The sequence below is a fragment of the Capricornis sumatraensis genome, chromosome 16 (genome assembly GCF_032405125.1).
Source record: "Capricornis sumatraensis isolate serow.1 chromosome 16, serow.2, whole genome shotgun sequence".
Lineage (NCBI taxonomy): Eukaryota > Metazoa > Chordata > Mammalia > Artiodactyla > Bovidae > Capricornis > Capricornis sumatraensis.
In genome coordinates, this window is record NC_091084.1 from 51,828,889 (window position 1) to 51,852,728 (window position 23,840).

The 23,840-nt window shown below is 42.4% G+C and overlaps 1 protein-coding gene across 8 annotated transcripts in view; it reads right to left on the reverse strand.

Annotated features, from left to right (window-relative positions):
- Positions 1–23,840, reverse strand: part of STIM1 (stromal interaction molecule 1) — a 198,358-nt gene that overhangs the window by 75,257 nt on the left and 99,261 nt on the right. For 7 of the 8 annotated variants that reach the window (XM_068989191.1, XM_068989187.1, XM_068989188.1 and 4 more), the window contains exon 2: positions 6,827–6,957. The exons of the other annotated variant lie outside the window; for it this stretch is intronic. In XM_068989191.1, coding sequence (XP_068845292.1) covers positions 6,827–6,957 — 131 coding nt within the window. The remainder of the gene's footprint in view (positions 1–6,826; positions 6,958–23,840) is intronic. 8 annotated transcript variants of the gene reach the window in all.

Here is a 23,840-nt window from a genome sequence, read left to right on the forward strand (position 1 = left end):
CTGCTGAAGTCAAGGAGATCTGATGACCCCACCACAACATAGCCTGTTCAAAATCCTCTAACCTTCCAAACAGGTAGGAGGAAATTATAAGTTCTCACCTAGACCTTTTCAAAAGATAAAGGCATAGGCAGGGGCTGAGTGAGCTGACAGAGAAGCTGTGCCCCTAGAAACATGTGTCCCTGCTCTATCACTCCCCACTTCCCTTAACATCAGCCACTTGGATGAACTACCTCCTGCAGCGGCCTGGCTCTCGGCATGTCGGCCAAGCTGCTGAGGGTGGCTCCCAGAGTTGAATGCACTGGTGCCCTGGGATGATGAGGGAACTGATTTGAAATTCTTGTGATATAGGCTAGCCCTCACTATCTATATCATCATGCTGAGGGAGGGATAAAACGTGAATTTGGAACCTATCATATGCCAGCCTTTGTGCTTGGTGCTTTGCATACATTAACTTCTTACAACAACCATGCAGAGAGTCGCCCTCCTCAAATATTAATTGTGGAATAACTGCAGCTCAAAGAGGTGAAGTGATGTGCCTATTTGTTGCATAGCCAGTAAGAGGCAAAACCAAATTTTGAACACAGGCCTATCTATATCAAAATGCATGCTCTTTCTGAAGATAACAACAAAAACTCATGGAGACTCTTCTGTATGCCAGGCACTGCACTAAGCGTTTTACACGCACTATTTCTTTTTTAATCTTTATTTATTTGGCTGTGCCGGGTCTTAGTTGCAACACACAGGATCTTTGATCTTTCTTGCAGCATGAGGGATCTTTGGGTGCATCATGTGGGACCCTTAGTTGCAGCATGTGGGACCTAGTTCCCTGACCAGCGATCAAACCTGGGCCCCCTGCACTGGGAGCGTGCAGTCTCAGCCACTGGATCACCAGGGAAGTCCCTATGTACATTATTTCGTTTAATCTTCACAATAGCTTCATGAGGTGCCTAACATTATCACTCCTCTTCTAATGAGGGAACTGACGCTTAAAGAGATTAAGTAACTTCTCAAAGTTTCCACAGCTGGTAAAGGGAGAGCCAGGTTTAAGCCTAAGTCTCTGTGACTCTGCAGCACAAGCTCTTAACCCTACACTATGTTCTACAGCAGACACAACAGGCACCAAAGGAAGCGTAAGTATATTTTGCAACTTCCCAGTTCAGTTCAGTTCAGTCACTCAGTCATGTCGAACTCTTTGAGACTCCATGGACTGCAGCACGCCAGGCTTCCCTGTCCTTCACCAGCTCCCAGAGCTTACTCAAACTCATATCCATCGAGTCGGCAATACCATCCAACCATCTCATCCTCTGTCATCCCCTTCTCCCACCTTCAATCTTTCCCTACATCAGCGTCTTTCCCAATGAGTCAGTTCTTAGAATCAGGTGGCCAAAGTATTGGAGCTTCAGTTTCATTATCAGTCCTCCCAGTGAATATTCAGGACTGATTTCCTTTAGGATTGACTGGCTTGATGTCCCTGCAGTCCAAGGGACTCTCAAGAGTCTTCTCCAACACCACAGTTCAAAAGCATCAATTCTTCAGCACTCAGCTTTCTTTATGGTCCAACTCGCACATCCATACATGACTACTGGAACAAACCATACCTTTGACTATATGGACCTTTGTCAGCAAACCAATGTCTCTGCTTTTTAATATGCTATCTAGATTGGTCATAGTTTTTCTTCTAAGGAGCAATAGTCTTTGAATTTCACGGCTGCAGTCACCATCTGCAGTGATTTTGGAGCCCAAGAAAATAAAGTCTCTCATTGTTTCCATTGTTTCCCCATCTATTTACCCCGAAGTGATGGGACCAGATGCCATGATCTTACTTTTTTGAATGCTTAGTTTTAAACCAGCTTTTTCACTCTCCTCTTTCACTTTCATCAAGAGACTCTTTAGTTCCTCTTCATTTTCTGCCATAAGGGTGGTGTCATCAGCATATCTGAGGTTATTGATATTTCTCCTGGCAATCTTGATTTCAGCTTGTGTTTCATCCAGCCTGGCATTTCACATGATGTACTTTGCATATAAGTTAAATAAGCAAGTGACAGTATACAGCCTTGATGTACTCCTTTCCCAATTTGGAACCAGTCTGTTGTTTCATGTCTGGTTCTAACTGTTGCTTCTTGAACTGCATACAGGTTTCTCAGGAGGCAGGTAAGGTGGTCTGGTATTCCCATCCAGTTTGTCGTGATCCACACAGTCAAAGGCTTTAGCGTAGTCAATGAAGCAGAAGTAGATGTGTTTCTGGAATTCTCTTGCTTTTTCTATGATCCAACAGATGTTGGCAATTTGCTCTCTGGTTCCTCTGGCTTTTCTAAATCTAGCTTGAACATCTGGAATTTCTTGGTTCATGTACTGTTGAAGCCTAGTTTGGAGAATTTTTAGCATTACTTTGCTCGTGTGTGAGATGAGTGAAATTGTGCAGTAGTTTGAACATTCTTTGGCATTGTCTTTCTTTCGGATTGGAATGAAAACTGACCTTTTCCAGTCCTGTGGCATTACAGCTTCCCAGGCTCATACTAACCTATTCATCTTCATCCCCCAAAATGTGTGATCACACCCTTGTGTAAGACTCCCATCTCAGTCTAACAGCATGCTTGCTACAGTGATATCAGTCAGTCATTCCACGCACGAACATTAAAATACAAGTGTCAGATAGGTAGCTTTCCTGGAAATACAGAGAAAACAGAACAGCAGCAATAATTAGCATTCACTGAGCTTGAATTGTGTGTCACTGCTATGCCAGGAACACTTTTCTTAATTAACATATGATTACATTAACTGTAGTGGAGGGGGCAGAATATTTTCCTATGAGTTTTAGTACATATGTAAATTCCTATAACTGCCCCCACAACCCAGACACAGGACAGTTCTATTACCAAAAAAAATTCCCTCATGCTGTCCCTTCATAATCAAACCCACGCCGTATCCCTTATCCCAGGTAACCACTGATCTGGCCTCCATTCTTATAGTTTCTCAGAAAGTCATTAGATGTTATCATATATTAATAGTATGTAACTATTTGAGATATGGCTTCCTCCCCTCAGCATAACGCCTTTGAGATTCCTCTATGCTGTGTGCATCAGCAGTTCACTTCTTCTATTGCTAAGTAGTTTTCCAAAGTTTGTTTTCTCCATTCACATATTGAAGGACATCTGATCTGTGTCCAATTTTTGGTGATAATGAGTAAAGCTGCTAAAACATTTGTGTACAGGTTTTAGTACAAATATAAATTTTCATTTATCTATGGGGTAAATACCTAGAAGTAGAAATGCTGAGACATGTATTAAATTATGTTGTTCAGCTTTATAAAAATCTCTGTAAGAGTTCAAGTGACTCTTCCTCATCACATGGTACTTGGTGTTGACCACTTTTTAATTTCAGCCATCCAAAGAGGTGTGTAGTGATATCTCATTGTGGTTTTAATTTGTACTTCCCTTAGTGCCCAACAATATTGAGTATTTTTTCATATGCTTGTTTATCATCCATATGACAATAAGAATTGTTTAATGGCTAAACAAATGTCCTTTATTTTCTATGCAGGCCCTACAGAAGAAAATAAAACTGTCCTCAAACTGTCTGGTCCAGTCAAGTGTTTTTAGGAAGGCTCTTGTCTACACACCTCAGACTGTCAGCACAGGCTGAAATGCCATACCATGGCTGCAAATCCTTTGCCCAAAGGCAGTGTCTCCACCAGAGGTTTCAGTAGAACACAGGTCATGAATTCCCACCCTGCCAGCCTGAGAGAACTCCCTATCAGCTTTACATGGAGGACACCAGTGTCAATAGTGCCATCTTGCTCATCTGAAGGGCCCTCAACCCTTGGCTGCCCAGGATAAAAGCAAGCAAGGACGGCACTTGAGAAGCCAAACTGGCTTCCTCCACACAAATGACTACATATTTTCTGTAAAATGGCGGCTGAATCTCAGTGTACTATAAGCCTAATTTCATAGCTCATAGCAGAGATAGAACAATTAGAAATGAGAATGAATCAAAGAAGAGACAGAACTATAAAAAGAAATCCCAACAATGCATACAGGAATGCGGGCACTAGGGTAACAGTGCAAGAGGCTGTGCAGACCTGCTCCAAACGATCCAAAGAAAGTTAAGACTGTTCGCAATAGTCTGAAAGAAGGAAACCTGACCGCAAGAATGGCTAACATTTTTAAATATCTAGAAATCAGGTTATAGTTCAGGTATCTGAAAAACTTACTGATATGAGGCTGAATAAATGAGGCCTGAATATAGTATCCTTGCAGACTGCTACTAGGCTCCTTGGGTAATAGCAGTTCTGTTAAACGGGCCATAAAAATCTCAGGTCCTTGATCACCAGCACAACCAGGGTTTCATCTCTGCTGTCTCAGAGTCCATAATCCAATGTTCCAAGCTCTGAGCTGTCCACTCAATGGGTCTAGTTAGATCCTGAACTCCATATATGTTGAGACTGTCTTAAACACATAGACTTTGCTACCATGACTATCTGTTTCAAAAAGAAAGTAGCTTGTAACTGATCATGAGAAACCCAGACTGGCAGGCCCCTTGGCCCACCAGAGGCCTGGGACTGCAGGGAGAGCACAGGAAGAAGCCCAGGCAGGCAGAAGCTCCACTGAAAAAGAACAGCTCACCACTGGCACAGGGAAGAGCAGGGTGACAGCTTTTGTGTTATTTTAGAACAGTTTGTGCTGATGAGCTTTTTGTTGTGGTACATTCCTCTAAAAAGAACATTTTCTTCCTCCTCTCATTGACAAAGTAATTCAGCAGAAAGTGAAAAAAGAAAGAGGAGCAGATGACAAAGATATCCAGGAATTTGTGGACCTTGGAATACATCACCTTCTTGACTGTGGTGCCATGCACCTCCCAGTCGGGTGGCCAGGTCCTTGGAGAGACATCAGGAAACCTCTCGGCCTCTCTCACCACCAGGAACATGACACTATTCCCAGCACAGACAAATAAAATCTGGGTCCTTTGAAAGCCAGTAACACTGCTAGATGTGACCAAAAGCTCAGATACGTTCATCATGGCTGTTGTCCTTAAAAACCTACAGCTGCCAGATCGTATACGTATCTTAGCCTGGTTGCCTGGGCCCCCTTTCCTTTCCAGTTTTTTGTCCTGTGGTTTTCCACCACAGTCACACTGTCCAACCAAACCTACCAACCATGCTTCTTCCTGCCTCCACATCTTTGCTCACACTCCTTCCTACTGCTCAGGCTGCCCCATCCCTTTCCACTCTATCCCAATTCTACGTTTCCTCTAGGAAGTCTATTTTTCTCCTCTCATTAGACATTATCTAGTTCAATCTGATACAAGGATCCCCTCGGTAGATCAATCAGTGGAGGTTTATGTTCTACTTGCCAATCTTCAGTGACAGGGAGTTCATGATCTACCTACCAAGGAAGCCTCTACTATGACAAGATAGCACTGTTAGGCAATTCTTTACTCCAGAAGAATAGGCCCATATTTTACTTTCCCTACAGTGGTCCTGGTTCTGCCCTTAGAATAAGAGAGACAAGACAGCAGTACTTAACAGCATAGGCTTTGAAATCAGATCTGTGCTCATACTCCGTGTGTCCTTGAACGAAATGCTTAACCTTTCCAAAATTCCAGTCTTGACGATAATACCAACTTCATAAGGCTGTTAACAAAGTTAAAAGAGTAACTATGCAAAGAGCTTAACACTGTGCCTGGCATAGAGTAAGAATTTCATTGCTAACCATTATCGTCTTTTAAGCCTGATTCCTCTACTTCTATTTTATTTGAAGATAGGAATTATATTATCTGAATCTTTTCCAAGTTAAAGTTTCTTCATTAGATTGTAAATTATACAAGGACAGATGTATCGCTATGTAATTATATGTATTTACTATCACATTCCCCACATCTAGAACAGTGCCTGGCACACATAATAATAGATACTTATAGACACTGAATTGTACTGAATGCTCTCCATTTCATGGTTTTCACACCCTTCATCAGTCATGTCACTCCTTTGTACAGGATTTCACTGCTTCAAGATGTTTCTGACAATGTGAAATCCAAAACTGAATTCAAACTAACCAGCAGGAAGGAAAGACCAGAATTACCTGCTCCCTCAAGATATACACCATATCACTATGAGAGATTTGGCATAATTTGGCAGCTTCACCAAAGTGCCGGCTCAAGTTGAGCCCGAAAACAACTGAAATTTTTAAATCTTCTCACACATGATGACTTTGTACTCTGGGCTCTGTGGAACTGGAGCTGTAGTAATGCCCAAAGGTGAAACAATAACAGGGCTCTTCCATCCAGAGATTCCTCTCGCTCTTGCTGTCTGGACCACTCAACTGACTTCTAGCAGTTGCAGCCTGGAATTCAGAACGACCTTTCTAGGAACCTCTGTCTCTTCTTCACAAAGAGAGTATAAGTTTCCAAAGGGCAAGATCTGACTGCCTTGCCTTCTCCTCCACATGCCAGCACAGGGTTGAACACAGAGTTAGGACAGATGGGTGCCCTCCACCTCCAGCAAGAATACAATAAGGATGCAGGCAAACTGTACGGACCAGCCTCAGGGTTCCCTCTCCCTCTCAAACAGCACAGCTCAGCCAGTGTTGTGCTTCCAGCTGGTAGGCAGACGGGGGCCGGTCCAGACACGGACAGAGAGGTCAGGCCTGCTCTTTGACAGGCCAGCTCCTCGAGGCTGCTCTGCTGAGAATCACCTGCCCTGGTAGGGATGCGACCCTAGAGAACAAGCCAGTAGCAAGAACACCTCTCCCCAGGGAACAGCCTGTCTAAACAGCTTCAGGGACTGTTGGCACAGGAAAAGGAGAGAGCCACGCAGGGTGAGGGAGCTCACCTCATCACTTTCTTCCACATCCACATCACCATTGGCATCATCATCCATCAGCTTGTGGATGCTGCGGACTGCATCAAAGCTGAGCTTCTCATCCTCACTGTGGCACAGGGGCTTGTCGATCCGGCAAAACTCTGTACAGGAAAGGCAAGAGACAATGTTACAGGGGGCTGCCGCCCAGCTCTATTACCCACCTGTCTCATTGTCCCTAGCTTCTAACACCTGACTCCACTTAACAGCGAGAAGAGTGTTTCTTATTAACTGTCTTCCCCGTTTAGGAACAATGCTTTAGTATCCTAATAGTTTCTTGGCAGGAAGTCAAGCATAGGACTAGGAATACACTGGGATCTACACAAAGAACATGAATAAATAACTCAACAAGAAAAAAAAATACAAGTGAGAGAAAATACAAATAGTCAATGAACACAGGGAAAGGTCTCACTAGTAATCAAAGAAATACATATTCAAAAGAAACAACAAACAAATGTAAATTAATACAATGTCTCTAGAAATAGGAAAACATCCCATTTGTCCTAATGCCAGAGCACCACATAGTTTTCCTCTTCGTTCACTTTGTCACTGCCCATATACATAATGCCAGTCACAGGCTATCCAGGGAAACCCTTCACATCTTATGCCTTCTCCGAGACAGCCTTCAGCTATCTACCTATTAGACATCTAAGGTCCTGAGCATGTCTGACACAACTGCATGGGAGGTGTGGAGTGAAGCTTCCTCTGCCCACCACCATACAGTTATACAGCAAAAAAACCACCCAGCCCATTTCACGACACCTAATTACTTTGCCGACTAAGGTCCATCTAGTCAAGGCTATGGTTTTTCCTGTGGTCATGTATGGATGTGAGAGTTGGACTGTGAAGAAGGCTGAACGCCAAAGAATTGATGCTTTTGAACTGTGGTGTTGGAGAAGACTGTTGAGAGTCCCTTGGACTGCAAGGAGATCCAACCAGTCCATTCTGAAGGAGATCAGCCCTGGGATTTCTTTGGAAGGAATGATGCTGAAGCTGAAACTCCAGTACTTTGGCCACCTCATGCCAAGAGTTGACTCATTGGAAAAGACTCTGATGCTGGGAGGGACTGGGGGCAGGAGGAGAAGGGAACGACCGAGGATGAGATGGTTGGATGGCATCACGGACTCGATGGACGCGAGTCTGAGTGAACTCCGGGAGTTGGTGATGGACAGGGGGGCCTGGCGTGCTGCAGTTCATAGGGTCGAAAGAGTCGGGCACGCCTGAGCGACTGAACTGGACTGAGTCCTCTTAGGAACCTGGAAAATGCCTCGCAGAATGAGCCTGGGATCTAGCTGTAGTTCTACTATGTGGCTCTAAGGAGATCACTTCCCTTCTTCAGGCTTCAAGTCCACTATTTGAAAAAGACATTTTAACTAAAGTTTTTGGCATTTCTTCCAATTCCTAGAGTGTAAAATTCCTCTTTTCTTTTGACCTTGATCTTCAAATCATCCCCAAAGAAGATAGAAGAAAGATCCTGATTTCCCAAATAGAAGAAGTCACAGAAGAGGAAGCAAGGACAAGGTGAAGAAGCTGTGGCTATGAAGCCTTCTAGAAAGCCCTAATCAGAGACCTGAAATGCTCTCATCCATCTAATCATTTACTTATCTGCTGATCAGAAACACAGACAAGATCGGACAGATCATCTCTCTATCACTTGCTAGTCACTCAAATCCTTTTCAAAATGAGGAGGGGTATAAATATTAAATTTTTTAAGTCTCAGATGTAACTCAACAAAAATGTGTTGACTATTGAAGCTCTCAGATGTTAACAGACGTATTCCAAGTCAAAAGCCACTATAGAGGCACAACAGGAGCCCAGGCCTACTGACTCCCAGGCCAGCACTTCACCTGCCTGCCTTTACACCAAGGTAACCAGATAGCTTTAAGTTAGTTGTATCTTCTGGAAGCCATGGATGGTAATGCTGGTAAGAACCACACTGAAAAAATGGCTTTAGAGAAGAAAAACATAAGATAAACAGTATGCATACAAAAGAAATAAGTACCTCCACAGACTCTATGTTCCTCTGCCTCTGTCCTGGCAAGCTGGAGCAGAACATGGAAGGTGGGGTAAAGGTGTGGTGGATACGGAGGGAAAAGAGTAGAAAACAGCCCAAATTTAAGGCACTGTTTCTAATTTCCTCACCAACAAGAGTTCTTAACACGATTGCTTCATTCATGGACTCCTATCCACTACTTATCACAAACAAACTGCAGTAAGTAATGACTAGTTCGGAGATGAAGCAAACAACACTGAGACTGGCATAGCCAGCATAACACTTTCCTTCACTTATTTCTGTATTTACACTACTCAAAGGCATATATAATTGCCTATAAGAGCTTTTCTGATCAACATATGATATGTCCATTCAAACAACATTTATCGAGTACTGTTTATATGTCAGGGTCTATAATCAGCCCAGGGGATGAAGAGATGAAGCAGACCTCATCTTTGCTCCCAAGGAGCTCAGTTATAAAAGCGAGGGGCTCTGCCAGGACCAGCTTGGGTGAACCTCACAGTGTTGCTGTACATGCTTTTATTATAGCATTTATTGACTCATATTTAAATTATATGTGCTCATGCCTATCTTTTCCACTATACTGTGGGTATGAAATGCCTTAAAACGTAATATATTAGATTTGAAAAAAAAGTGGGGAAAATAGGCAATTAAAATACCAAGTGCTAAGTGCCATAACAGAAAGAACTGAGGTTATGCTAGGAGTCAACAACTTTTTCGGTAAAAGACCAGACAGTAAACAGTTCAGGATTTATGAGCTATACAGGCTTTGTTGCAGCTATGTAACTCTGTCATTGAACACAAAAGCAGCCAAAGACAAAACATGAGTAAGAGAACTCAACTGTGCTTCAATAAAACTTTATTTACAAAAACAGACACTGGGCTGGATTTGGCCCTTGGACCATACTTTGCTGACACCATTTCTAGAGCTCCCTAGGTAGTACAACTGAAGCACACTGGATCAACAGATTTTTGACCCAAAACAAAGAAATCTAATCTTTTCACTAGCCTGTATCCACACACAGAATTATCTGAAGTAAAGCATTTCTATTAGGCTTTTTAAAATAATGGAAATAGTTTACCAAGCTCTAGGGACTGGGGTCTCCAGGCTGGGCCTGATAGGCCTACAACAGGTCCAACAAGTTTGGGCTTCAAACATCAGGCTGTAGTTTGTAACCTGATCAGACAGACAGGTAACTTTTGCTTCTGGCATCATTTGGCACAGAGAAAGGTTAAAGGAATTGAGGTTAAGGGAATACAAAGTCTTGATGCCTAATACTGCCATAGAATCCTGTCCAGAAAAATTATGTCAGACAAAATTCACAAAAAATCTCTTCAATGGAGCATTGCCTATGTGGTCTCTCTCTCCTTCCTGAGATCTTTAGTATCTTTCTTAATATATTCCAACCTGGCAAGGTTTCACAGACCCATCTGGAAATTACCTTAAAAAAGCCACACATTTAGCAACACATTATTACTACAGTGCAAGAGCCCTGCCCTTGGAGTCAGAATACATATGTCAAAATTCTGGCCTCATCAGTTACAATCATATGATATTGGACAAGTTGTTTAACTTTTCCCAGCCTCCAACATCTCACTTGCAAAAAAAGGATAATTAATTCTGCTTCATATGGTTTTTGTGAAAATTAGGTAAGATTACAATTGTGAAAGCACTTAGCATAGGGCTTGCATGAAACTGACGCTTAATACATTTGTTACCTCCTTCTTTTCTGCCAGAGCAGCAAATGAACAGTTCCCATCTTTCACTAACTTCAGCCACTTTCCCTCTATGGACCATAAAGAATCAAATAAAGGAAGTACAGTCCAATCAAATTGCTCAAAAGAATGCTCCTAGGTGAGCTGGTAAGTGAGTGTCTGACAATAGCCTGTCTTCCCCCAGTATTTACAAGTCTATCACTAACATTTATCACACAGTGGTGGTGGTGTTCAGCCGCTCAGTCGTGTCAAACTCTGAGACCCCACGGACTGCAGCATGCCAGGCTTCCCTGTCCTTCACCATCTCTTAGAGTTTGCTCAAATTCATGTCCATTGAGTTGGTGATGCCATCCAACAATCTCATCCTCTGTCATCCCCTTCTCCTCCTGCCTTCAATCTTTCCCAGCATTGGGGTCTTTTCCAACGAGTCGGCTCTTTGCATCAGGTGGCCAAAGTATTGGAGCTTCCGTTTTAGCATCAGTCCTGCAGATGAATATTCAGGACTGATTTCCTTCAGGATTGACTGGTTTGACTGCCTTGCAGTCCAAGGGACTCTCAAGAGTCTTCTCCAACACCACAGTTCAAAAGCATCAATTCTTCAGCACTCAGCTTTCTTTATGGTCCAGCTCTCACATCCATATATGACTACTGGAAAAACAAGAGCTTTGACTGTATGGACCTTTGTCAGCAAAGTAATGTCTCTGCTTTTTAATATGCTGTCTAGGTTGGTCAGAGCTTTTCTCCCAAGGAGCAAGTGTCTTTTAATTCCATGGCTACAGTCACCATTCACAGTGATTTTAGAGCCCAAGAAAATAAAATCTGTCATTGTTTCCATTGTTTTTCCATCTATTTGCCATGAAGTGATAGGACCGGATGCCATGATCTTAGTTTTTTAAATGAGTTTTAAGCCGGCTTTTTCAGTCTCCTCTTTCACATACGGTGCTATAGTTGCTTAACCCATCTTCCCCATAATGGCTTGGGATCATGTACTCAGCAGCGAGAAAAAGCCAGGTTCTTGATAGATGTTCAACAAATGTTTTTTGAATGGATAACTAAATACTAGTTCTATAGTCATTTAAGGGATTTTGGGAGGCAGAAAAGAGAATTTTAGGTAGAGAGAAGAGCACAAGACCAAGTTTAACTTTTTTGATCTTAGGACCCCTTTTTACACTTAAAAACTGAAGCTCCCCAAACTGATTGATATTTATTATATTAGAAATTAAAATATAAACCCCATATAGATTATAAAAGCATGTTTTATGAAAAAATAATTGTTTTCTGCAAAAAAAAATCATGAGTGGGACTGTTACACATTTTTATAAATCTCCTTATAAATGTCTGGCTTGATAGAAACAGCTGCTACAGCCTTATTATATCTATTTCTGCATCCAGTGTGTTGTTTTGCCTTCAATCAAAACATAGATATGCAGTTGGAAAAGCAAGAGTATTTTAATAATCTTTCAGATAATCGTGGTCAGTCTTCTCTGGTACTTCACCAAAACTTCAACAAGTAGTAAGTTTGTACAATGTGAAACCTGAAACTATACAGGTGAACTTTTTGTACTCTGTCACAGTAAAATCCATCATCTATCTTGCAGTCTATCTTGCACTTTGAATGGATCTTTTATCCATGGGTGATTCTGAAACAACATATACTAATCATTTGGAAACTAGTGGTTCAATGAGTTAAGCAGATTTTCCAAATTTGACACAGTTCATTTATATAATATCAAAATAATCACAATTATTATTTTTTTTAAAAGCTGTAAATCTAGGGAAGCTGTCAAGCTTACTGTGGCAGATACAAGTTTTCCAAAACTTTTATTTTCAATTAAAAGCTGGAAGTTTATCATTGGCAACAAATACTACCAGTTGTTCTTAAAGTAGCACACTTGCTTCATTCATTTTTAAGAAAATGTCTGCCAAAAACATAAGTCTCAGTAATTGCGATTTGTCAGTTATTCTTTCAAGTAAAAACAGTGTTCCCTGAAAAGGGGAGGTAGTTCGGCTCAATTGCATAAATGCATTTCCTTGAGATAAACATCAGGCTTCGATATGCAGCATAAGTCCTCAAAGTGTACTTCCTGTTTTATCACACAGAATACCACAGAGACAATTCAATAAGTTATAAAAAGTTTTAATTCTCTATTAAAAATGTTAAAAATCTGACAGTGCATGGAGCGGAGGGATGCAATGGTTATTGGCACAATTTTGTGACAGTCTTGATTCCTGTTAAGATGCCAGCAGTTTTACCTACTAAGTTCTTCTGCACCAACAGTGCAAAGGTACACAGGATGGGAAAAGTAAATAGTATCTAAGTATTATTATTAATATGGCTTTGACCTTCTGGGCCCCCCAAAAGACCTTGGTGGCCCCCAATGGTCTACAGACCACACTTTGTAAACCATGGGCAGACAAAATGACAAAGACCTTTCCCTCACATCCAAAGCTCCTCTCCTTTCTCTAGACAGACCTAATCATTTACTGCTCTATGTTCCAAGCACTTTGTACCTAACTCTGTTATATTAATTCTCATGCTCTGAGTTGTTCGCATGCCACAGCCAGAAAAGGGCAAGGACTAAATTTGACTCACTCTATCCCCCAGGGCCCAGTATGGCACTGTCTTAATAACCACCTTGTCAAGTATGAAATCAGTAAATGCTGGCTGAATGAATGAATGCATGAATGAATGGATTCATAACAAACCATATCTCCCCAAAAGACAAGAGAATTCTGGAGTGTAGCCTCCCGATTCCCATCACCAATATCCGGTATCCACCTAATGCCTCTCCCTCTCCCAGCCACTTTCATTTCTCGTCGTAAACACTAACTCCTCCCCAGAGAACACATAGCTGAAAGCATGCAAAGCAGAACCACTGTAGCTGAGCTGGACAATGGATTGTCTGATGTGAGACACAAGCTCAGAGGGAAAGAAGTGAGAAACAGCCGTCAAGGAAGAAAGCAGAGAGAGAGGAGAAGGACACTGATCAGACTGCTCCTCAGTGCTTGGCTGGAACCTGAGGAGAATCTGGAAATGACTAAATTTTACAAACAGGGGCTTCATCTCTGAAAATAATTTCTCCCCCTTCACTCAGGCTCTGTAGTGACTCTGATGGGATCAGAATCCACACTTAGCCTTAGAAAGGGCTCAAAAGTGTGTAAGACTGAGAGCATGAATCCTGAGAAGACGTTCAGATTTGACCAAGACTACGAGGTTGCAGAGATAAAACAGCCTGGAACCCAGAATGAGGATAGGACTGGAGGGAGAGCAGGGGATCCTCTAGACAAAAATGCAAAGGCTGAGAAGAGGAACTGGCTTGGGACCTGGAACTAGCAAGAAAGGTCCCCCCTGGAATACAGCACATAGCAGGTCTAACCACAGAGGAAAGAGGCGTCAGATTCCTGGGCTGTGTAAAACCCAGCCTACCTGAGGGATGTTCCTATCCCTGTTAGAACATCATGCTCAGTTGCTCAGTTGACTCTTTGCAACCCCGTGGACTGTAGCCCACCAGGCTCCTCTGTCCCTGGAATTTTCTAGGCAAGAATACCAGAGTAGGTTGCCATTTCCTCCTTCAGGGGATCTTCCCAACCCAGGGACTGAACCCACATCTCCTGTGTCTCCTGCATTGGCAGGTGGATTCTTTACCAGTGAGCATCACATCCTCATATTCAAGAAGAGGCCCAGCTCTTCTCAGCAGGGTGCAGGAATTGAGAAGAGCCTTCCTTCTGGACAAAGCTGGCACTGGTTCCAGCTAACCAAGCAACATTAACCCAAAAGGCTTCTGACCATGCCCATTTCTCCTCCAAGAGAGAACACATCAAAAATAACCTATATAGCACCAAGAGTGAACCCTAGGGTAAACCACAAGCTTTGGGTATTATGATGTGTCAATGTGAGAGACTTTATTTTTTTTTGGCTCCAAAATCACTGCAGATGGTGACTGCAGCCATGAAATTAAGTGATGCTTGCTCCTTGGAAGAAAATTATGACCAACCTAGACAGCATATTAAAAAGCAGAGACATTACTTTGTCTACAAAGTTCCGTCTAGTCAAAGCTATGGTTTTTCTAGTAGTCGTGTATAGATGTGAGAGTTGGACTACAAAGAAAGCTGAGCGCCGAAGAATTGATGCTTTTGAACTGTGGTATTGGAGAAGACTCTTGAGAGTCCCTTGGACTGCAAGATCAAACCAGTCAATCCTAAATGAAACCAGTCCTGAATATTCATTGGAAGGATTGACGCTGAAGCTGAAACTCTAATACTTTGGCCATCTGATGAGAAGAACTGATTTCTTGGAAAAGACCCTCATGCTGGAAAAGACCGAAGGCAGGAGGAGAAGGGAACGACAGAGGATGAGATGGTTGGATGGCATCACTGACTCTATGGAGATGAGTTTGAGCAAGATCCGTGAGTTGGTGATGGACAGGGAGGCCTAGCGTGCTGCAGTCCATGGGGTTGCAAAGAGTTGAACGCGACTGAACTGAACTGAATGTAGCACCTACTACCACATCACATGATACATTTGTTCACTGATTTGCTTACTGTCTGTCTCCCTCCAATATATGCAAAGTTCACAAGCAGGGACTTTTTTTGTACGCTGCAGTATCCTCAGGGACCCATACAGTGCCTGGCACATATTAGGTATTCAATATAGATTTGCTGCATGAATGAACGAACAGATAAATGAATCTTTGCCTTTCTTAATGTACAGAATTCTTCTTTCTACCTGACTATTAAACGTTGGAGTTTCAAAGAATTTGGGTTTAGTTCTAGTCTCTCTTCTCATACTGTACTCTCTTCTAAATAATCCTCTCTCTCCTCATACCTTCAACTACCATTTAAAGAAATTACTAGGTATTACCAACTCCCAAAAAACAAAATGATGTTTCTGGTTCAAGTTTCACTTTTGGCCCACAGAAACCCAGACTCCAACTACCTACTAAACATCTCCACATGGATGTCCAACAGGCACTTCAACTCATAATGTCTAAACCTCAACTCATTACTTTTCCCCCAAACTTCCTACTTCACCAGTTGTTTGTGTCAGAAACCTTAACATCTCACTCCCTCAGTTGGCACGTTCATTCAATCACCAAACCCAGTTCAAGATTCCTCAACTATTTCAAACCTCATTCTCCACACAGCATGTCACTCTCAGCTGAGATATTCTAAATACTTAATGAGCAGTCAACAGGAACGCTGGCTACAGGCAGTGCTAGTACATACCAGCTGCACATCTGCACAAGTCCTCTTACTTCCTACAACCCTTCAAACGCTTTTCATTATTCTCAAGATAAAGTTCAACTTCCCTACTGTGACCTGCCAGGCCCAGAACAATCTGTCACCTACTACCTTTCTGGTCTCATGTTCAGCAACTTCTCCTTCTTCGTGTAACCCTTCTTTGATGGGTCCAGTTTCTTCTCTCCTTTCTACACAGCACAGGGATTCTCAGCTCTGGCAGTGTATTAGTATCACTTAAGGAGCTCTCAAACTGCTGACATCAAGGCCCCAGTATCTCTATGGTTGAGACCGAGGTATGGGTTTAGGGGCAGGGTTTTTCTCTTTTTCTTCTTTAATTGAGAACTAACACACATAGGGGACTTCTTTGGTGGTCTGTTGGTTAAGAATCCACCTTGCAATGTGGAGGACTCAGGTTCGATCCCTGGTCTGAGAGGATTCTACATGCCACAGAGCAGCTAAGTCTGTGTGCCACAATTACAGAACCTGTGCACTGCAATGAAAGAGCCCACGTACCACAACTAAGACTCGACACAGCCAAATAAATTAATACTCAAAAATAAACAGAAATAACACACCTAAAATAAAGTGCATAAATAAACCTAAGGACCAGACTTCCCTTATGGTCCAGTGGTTAAGAATCCACCTGCCAATGCAAGGGACACACGTTCAGTCCCTGTTCCAAGAAGATCCCACGTGCTGCAGGGCAACTGAGTCTATGCATCACAACTGCTGAGCCAGCGCTATAGAGCCCATGTTCCACAACAAGAGAAGACACCACAATGAGAAGCCTGGGCACTGCAACTAGAGAGCAGCCCTGGCTTGCTTCAACTAGAGAAAGCCCATGAACAACAACAAAGACCCAACACAGCCGTAAATCCATCAATCACAAAACACTCTAGGAAGACTCTCTCCCTTTTCCCCTCTCCAATTAGTACTACCAGGACCCCACACTATTCTGACTTTCAACATCATAGGTAAGTTTTATCTTTTTTTTTTGACATTTATTAAAATGGAGCATGGTTATCTTCAGGGTACAGTTGCACACAATAAAATGTCCCAAATTTTAAGTGTAAACAGTCCAATGTGTTTGACAAACATAAGCACTCAGATAACACTAAACTGTTTAAGATCTAGAACACATCCACTGTCACAAAATGCTCCCACTCAGTTCCTCGGTGCCAACCTTCATACTCTTCCCCACACAATCACTGATCTGATTCCTATCATTAGAAATTACTTTAGCCTGTTCTGGGCCTCCCTGGTGGCTCAAACAGTAAAGAATCTGCCTGCAATGCGGGAGACCTGGGTTCGATCCCTGGGTTGGGAAGATCCCCTGGAGAAGGGAACAGCTACCCACTCCAGTATTCTGGCCCAGAGAATTCCATGGACCGAGGAGCCTGGCTGGCTACAGTCTATGGGGTTGCAAAGAGTTGAACTCGACTGAGACTTTCACTTGCCTGTTCTCGAGCTTCAAATAAATATAATCATAACTCTGTAGTCTTTTGTGTTTGGCTTCTTTTGTTCAGTGTGATTTAAGATTCAACTCTGCTATCACATGAATCAGTAGTTTGCTCCAATTTATTGCTGAGTAGGATTCCATTGAATGGATATACAACTTGTTTATCCGTTAACCAATTTCTAGCTGTTACAATTAAAGTGCTATTAATATCAGTGTATAAGTCTTTGTGTGGACACTTGTTTTCATTTTTCTTGGGTGAAAATGAGGTGTTTTCTTTTCCTTAAGTTCCACTAGGGATGGAACTGCTGGGTCACACAACAAGGCCACGCTTACCTTTTTAAGTAACTGACAAACTGTTTTCCAAAGCAGCCATATCACTTTATACTCCCATCAGTAAGCACAAGGATGAGGCACCTGTCCAGTTGCTTCTTATACTCTTTATTTGGTGATGCTAATGTCTAGCCCAGGTTAAAAACCACCTAGAATTCCTTTTATATGAAAGGCTCTTCTCTTTCTTAACCTGCACACTGTGACTCATTCTGCTAGTCTCAGCTTAAAACATTTTCTTCTTCCAAGAATATTCTTTGATTCATCTTCTTTCCCAAACTAGTTTAGGCCCACATTATATATTCCCCAAAGTACTCTGTATTTTTCATTTCTAACATTTTCACCATCATGATTATGTGATACTTTGCTAAATATTTGTCTTCTTCACTACACTGTAAGCGCCACTGCAGCAGGAATCATGGCTATCTTCATGGCTGAATCCTAGCTTCTAGCACTTAGTACAGAAGTTGGGCTTCAATAAACATCTGTTGAATAAGCAAATAAATACCCAAAAGAATAAATACCCAAATACCCAAAAGAATTTGCTATACGAAGGAGCAAAACCAGAGATGAACAAATACAGTCCTTGCTCACAGAAAGTACTAGAATGAGCATAATTCATGTGTTACAAAGACACGAAGTAGAATATGGTACAGGGTCAAGAGACCAGAGTGACAGGGGACAGCACAGGCTGGACAACAGGTAGAAGACGGTGGGGAGAGAAGCAAAGGCTATCCAAGCAAAGCAGCCCAAGAGCAAGCAGCACAGCATCTCACACAATTTGATTTATTAAAAGACTCCAAGTCAAAGTTTTTTTTGCCAGTCGTACAAAAGCTCCTGGCAAAGAACGGGTGTAACAGATATTGGGATCCCTCATCAAACTCTAACTCTACATGGCAGAGTTAGAAGAGCTTTGGTTGGCATTAAGGGCCACTGCTCACTTTATATACAACGAGAGTAGGAAACTGAGGCCAAGAAATGGGTTTGTTCTGCCCTAGATGGGCTGGCAAAAGCAGTGTCAGAACCAGATTAGAAGATTCACTAACTTCTCTTTTTAATTTATTTCATTGACGTATAGTTGATTTACAATGTTGTATTGATTTCTGCTGTACAGCAAAGTAATTCAGTTATATATATATACACACACATATAATTTTATGGTTTACAGATATATATACACACATAATTTTATGGTTTAACACAGGATATTGAATATAGTTCCCTGTGCTTTACAACAGGACCTCAGTGTTTAGCCATCCTGTATATAATCGTTTGATTCTGCTAACCCCAAATTCCCAATCTATCCATCCCCCACCCTCCTTCCCCTTGACACATACAAGTCTGCTCTCTACGCCTGTGAATCTGTTTCTGTTTCATAGATAAGTCCATTTGTGTCATATTTTAGATTCCACATATAAGAGATATCATATGGTATTTGTCTTTCTCTTTTTGACTTACTTCACTTGGTGTGATAACCTCTAGTCCATCTAGGTTGCTGCAAATGGCATTACTTCATTCTTTTTATGGCTGAGTAGTATTCCATTGCATATGTATACCACATCTTCTCTATCCATTCATCTGTCAATGAACATTTTGGAGAAGGCAAATGCACCCCACTCCAGTACTCTTGCCTGGAAAATCCCATGGATGGAGGAGCCTGGTAGGCTGCAGTCCATGGGGTCGCTAAGAGTCGGACACGACTAAGCGACTTCACTTTCACTTTTCACTTTCATGCACTAGAGAAGGAAATGGCAACCCACTCCAGTGTTCTTGCCTGGAGAATCCCAGGGACGGGGCCGCCTGGTGGGCTTCCGTCTATGGAATTGCACAGAGTCAGACACAAATGAAGCGACTTGGCAGTAGCAGTATTCCACTGCATGTGTATACCACATCTTCTCTATCCATCCATCTGTCAATGGACATTTAGGTTGCTCCCATACCTTGGCTATTGCTAAAAGTGCTACTATCAACATAGAGGTGCATGTATCTTTTTGAATTATAGTTTTCTCCTAGATATACACCCAGGAGTGGGATTGCTGGGTCACATGATAACTCTATTTTAGTTTTTTCAAGAACCACCATACTGTTCTCCATCGTGACTGCACCAACTTACATTCCCACTCACAGTGTAGGAGGGTTTCCTTTTCTCCACACCCTCTCCAGCATTTGTTGTCATCTTTTTAATGAGAGCCATTCTGACTTGTGGGAGAGCCCTCACCAACTTCTATGCCATGTATGTGGCAAGATTATGGCTGATAGACCAAGATGAGCCTTTGCAAGAGGGCTTCTTAGAACTACTAACTATTATTCTCCAAGGCCAACAAAGCAGGGGGTGGAGGGTGGGCAGGATGGGTTCCATCAGGTTCTTTTTGTCTATTAAGGGCAATCACAGAAGCCCTAACTGAGCTTGTGCCACTCCCCAAGAAGAGTAAAACAGAACTTCTTGGGTTTGCCTTAACTTCTTCAGTGCCCAGCACTAGCCAAAGACCCCTTCTCTACTAGGACTTAGAAACAAAGTTTAAAAGACACTAGGAGGGCACTCAGTCACCCCTTTGTGTCCCATTTCTACCACCTTCCTCCTCCCAGTATTCTTTTCTTCAAATTTTGATCTAACAAGAAGCCTCTTTCCAGAGTAAGATGGCTAATCCTCAAAGTTAGTCCCCACCAAGCAGGCCATGACCTCAGTAACTGAGGCTGCTGGTACAGGAGCCTTCTTGTCGTTCCGACTCCCAGTGTATACTCCTGGGTCCCCTCCATTCCTACCCCAAATTATTAAAATATATACTGAATAACAGAAGTGGTAGACATAGGTCTTTGAATCCAACTTTCTTATACTCTGACTACTCCTAAGGATTAATTTTCTGAAAAATCAGTCAGGTTCTTTAAAAACAGTAAACCCCTATAAAAGTGTCAATCATTTATCTGTCAGTTCTCTAGTCTTTGCTTTTTACCTGTGAGTCTGATGTTTCCAACTACAGCAAGAGGAGTCTGATGTTTCTGGCATCCCTTGTTTCTGGCCCAGGGCTGGGCAACACAGTACCTGGCCTAGTGACAACTGAAAGCTGTGGACAGATTTGGAAGATCTGCTTTCTCAGCTCTGGGGTCCTAAACACCATTGGTCTTTACACTCTTTACATTCTAAAGGTATCTGAGACAAGAAGTATGACAGTCCCAGAGAAATTCAACACACACTTGTTCAAAAGCCACCCCAAATTCTCTGACCTGGAGCCTGACCCAAACATTCCTGTGTCCTGGCCAGTACTTGTCAGGGTCTGAGATGGCCAAAAAAATAATTACAAACAACTCAAAAGAGTGTTCTGCTAAGAAGAGTTTTCTAACAATGCTGGAGTAGGTTCCAAGGACCTGCCCAGATAGGGACTATGCACAGTGCCCAGGGCAGATGTCCAGCCTATTAGTGGATCCTCTAGGATTACACCCTCGGGTTCAGAAGTTGGGCTGGCTCCCAACAATCAGTGCTTATCACAGCAGCCCCAAGAGCACAGTGATAAATGCCTTGAAGATATAAACACTGAGGAGCCAGGCACACCATGGCGTGGGGTAAAAACAATGTGGATTCCAGTTTCCATAGCAATAAGAGGTCATCCTCAAGTCTCCCAGACCCACTGCTGGCTGGCTTACCAGAGAACACATTCCTAGGCTCCAAAAGAGACCAGGACTAGGAAGGAGCTTCTCACCATCTTTCTGCCCCATGTAAGCCACCACCTGGACAATTCAGGAAGCTAACTGACCCCCCTTCCTATTTTCTTGAGAGAAGATAATCAAGAACACCTACTGACAAACATGGCAGTCTGAGGATCACGCCAAGAACCAGGTTCACAGCCTTCCTCACCCGACGCAGTTCCCAGCTGTGGTAGCAGAGCCGCTCCTCTGAACAGGGACTATGAGGGATCAAGTGTGCCTGAGCCTCCTCAGAGTCCAGGCGCCCTGACCCTCATCCCTCACGTGCACAAGCCTGATGTGATTTCTGAGGAAGGGCCTCTCTGGCAAAGCACATTCCATCTCACAGAGAACAGAGCTCAGGTCTCAATGTGTCTTGCCTGGGTTACTACAGTAGCAGCTTCACTGATTTCTCCATCTCTGCTATAGTTTCCCTTAAACTCATCCTCTACCAAAGCTGTCAGTGTAATTTTTCTAAAATTCAGATCTGACTAGACCACAGTCTTGAATAAAATCACTTCCAGGTTACCATAAAAACCTGTACACAAATATTCATAGAAGCTTTACATGTAATAGCCAAAACTGGTCTATATGTCCTTCATTCGGTTACACTCTAGTGAAGTGAAGTAGCTCAGTCATGTCTGACTCTTTGCAACCCCTGTGGACTATAGCCTACCAGGCTCCTCCATCCATGGAATTTTCCAGGCAAGAGTACTGGAGTGGGTTGCCATTTCCTTCTCCAGGGATCTTCCTGACCCAGGGATAGAACCTGGGTCTCCTGCATTGCAGGCAGACACTTTACCCTCTGAGCCACCAGGGAAGCTCCAGTACTTACATACTACTAGTACACTCTAGTACTTACATACTACTCAGCAATAAACAGCAATGAAATGATTCACGTAACTACTTGGGTGAAATCCAGGGAATTATGCAGAGCAAAAAGAGCCAATTCCAAAAGGTTACAAACTCATGATTCTATTTATGTAACATTTTTTAAAGGACAGAATTTTAGAAATGAAGAGTACAGGGGCTAGGGACATGGAGGGGAATGGGAGGGAAGGGTGTGACTATAGAAGGACAACACGAAGGAACTCTCTGGTGGTCCGGCGGTTCGGACTCAGTGCATTAACTGCTAAGGGCCCAGGTTCCACCCCACTTGGGAAACTAAGATCTCACAAGCCATGTGGGCAGTTAAAAAAAAAAAAGGAACAACAACAATATGAATGACCCTTATGGTGTCGGACTAGAACTTGGTACACACAAACACACACATAAGTACATGTAAAACTGAGGAAATCTGAACAAGATCAGTGGGTTGTGCTAATGTCAATATTCTGGTTGTGATATTATACTACAGTTTATCAAAATGCTACTGTGGGGGAAGTTGCACAAAGTTTCCCAGTGATCTCCCTATATTATTTCTTAAAAATCACAAATAAATCTATAATTATCTCAACAAAAATTTTAATTAAAAACATTCTTTGTAGTGCTCCCATATTCCTACAACTGTGATTCCTAGCTTTTCTCTAATGAGTAATTCAAAAAAGCTCCATAAATAATAGTTGTACTTTTAGTAACCCCCAACTGAAAAATGACTGTGGAAATAACATGGATTCACAAGACACTCCTCAAGGACCTTTACAGGGCTTCAAATCCCCAAGACTGGAAACCAATGGAAACCTATGGCTCATATAATGAATATAAAATAACAAATCATACAAGGCTCTTCAAGAGGCGGTCCCTAACCAAGTTCTCTAGCCTTATCCCTCACCACTCACTCACACACACCCCACGCTCCCACCACACTAAACCACTTTCAATTACATAAATAAAATAAAAAAGGAGACTCACTCTGCAGCTTTGTACATGATGTACCCTGTGCCTGCAATATCCTTGCCCCATTCTTCACCTGACTAACTCCTACTCAAGTTTCAAGATTCTATTCAGGCTTTTTCCAGTTCCTCTAACAGGTCTCTGCACTGAGTCTCCTAGGGTTAGATTAGAGCCCCTCTTGTGTTCTCGTATCCCCTGTGCCGCCCTCCATCACACTTAGACCAATGACAACCTCTTGATGCCTCATTTCATTTTCACTGTTGTTTTGTTGTTGCTGTTGCTGTTGTTGCTGCACTGCACAGCTTGTGGAAATCCTACATAGTTTCCCAACAAGGGATCAAACCCAGGACCCTGCAGTGGAAGCACAGAGTCCTAACCACTGGACCACCAGGGAAGTCGTCTCATTTCATTATCTTAAAACAAGTAGAAAAGTTGTGCAAATTAAGTGAGTTACTACATCTAAAGTATAATACTTCCAATAAAGCATGGCACATAGTAAGCGTTTGATTACTACCAAGTGGTTTTTGTCTAACTGTCTAATTACTACACTAAAAGATCCAAGCATAAACCAGTATTTGCATCCACCTCTAGGTGTATATAGCATATAGTACGTGTTTGATCAATATTTGGGAAAAGAATTAAGGGTTCTAAGTTTAGGTAAGGAGGTAGAATTTAAGTCAACAGTAGAACTGGAGATCTAGAGAATTGGAAATTTCTAC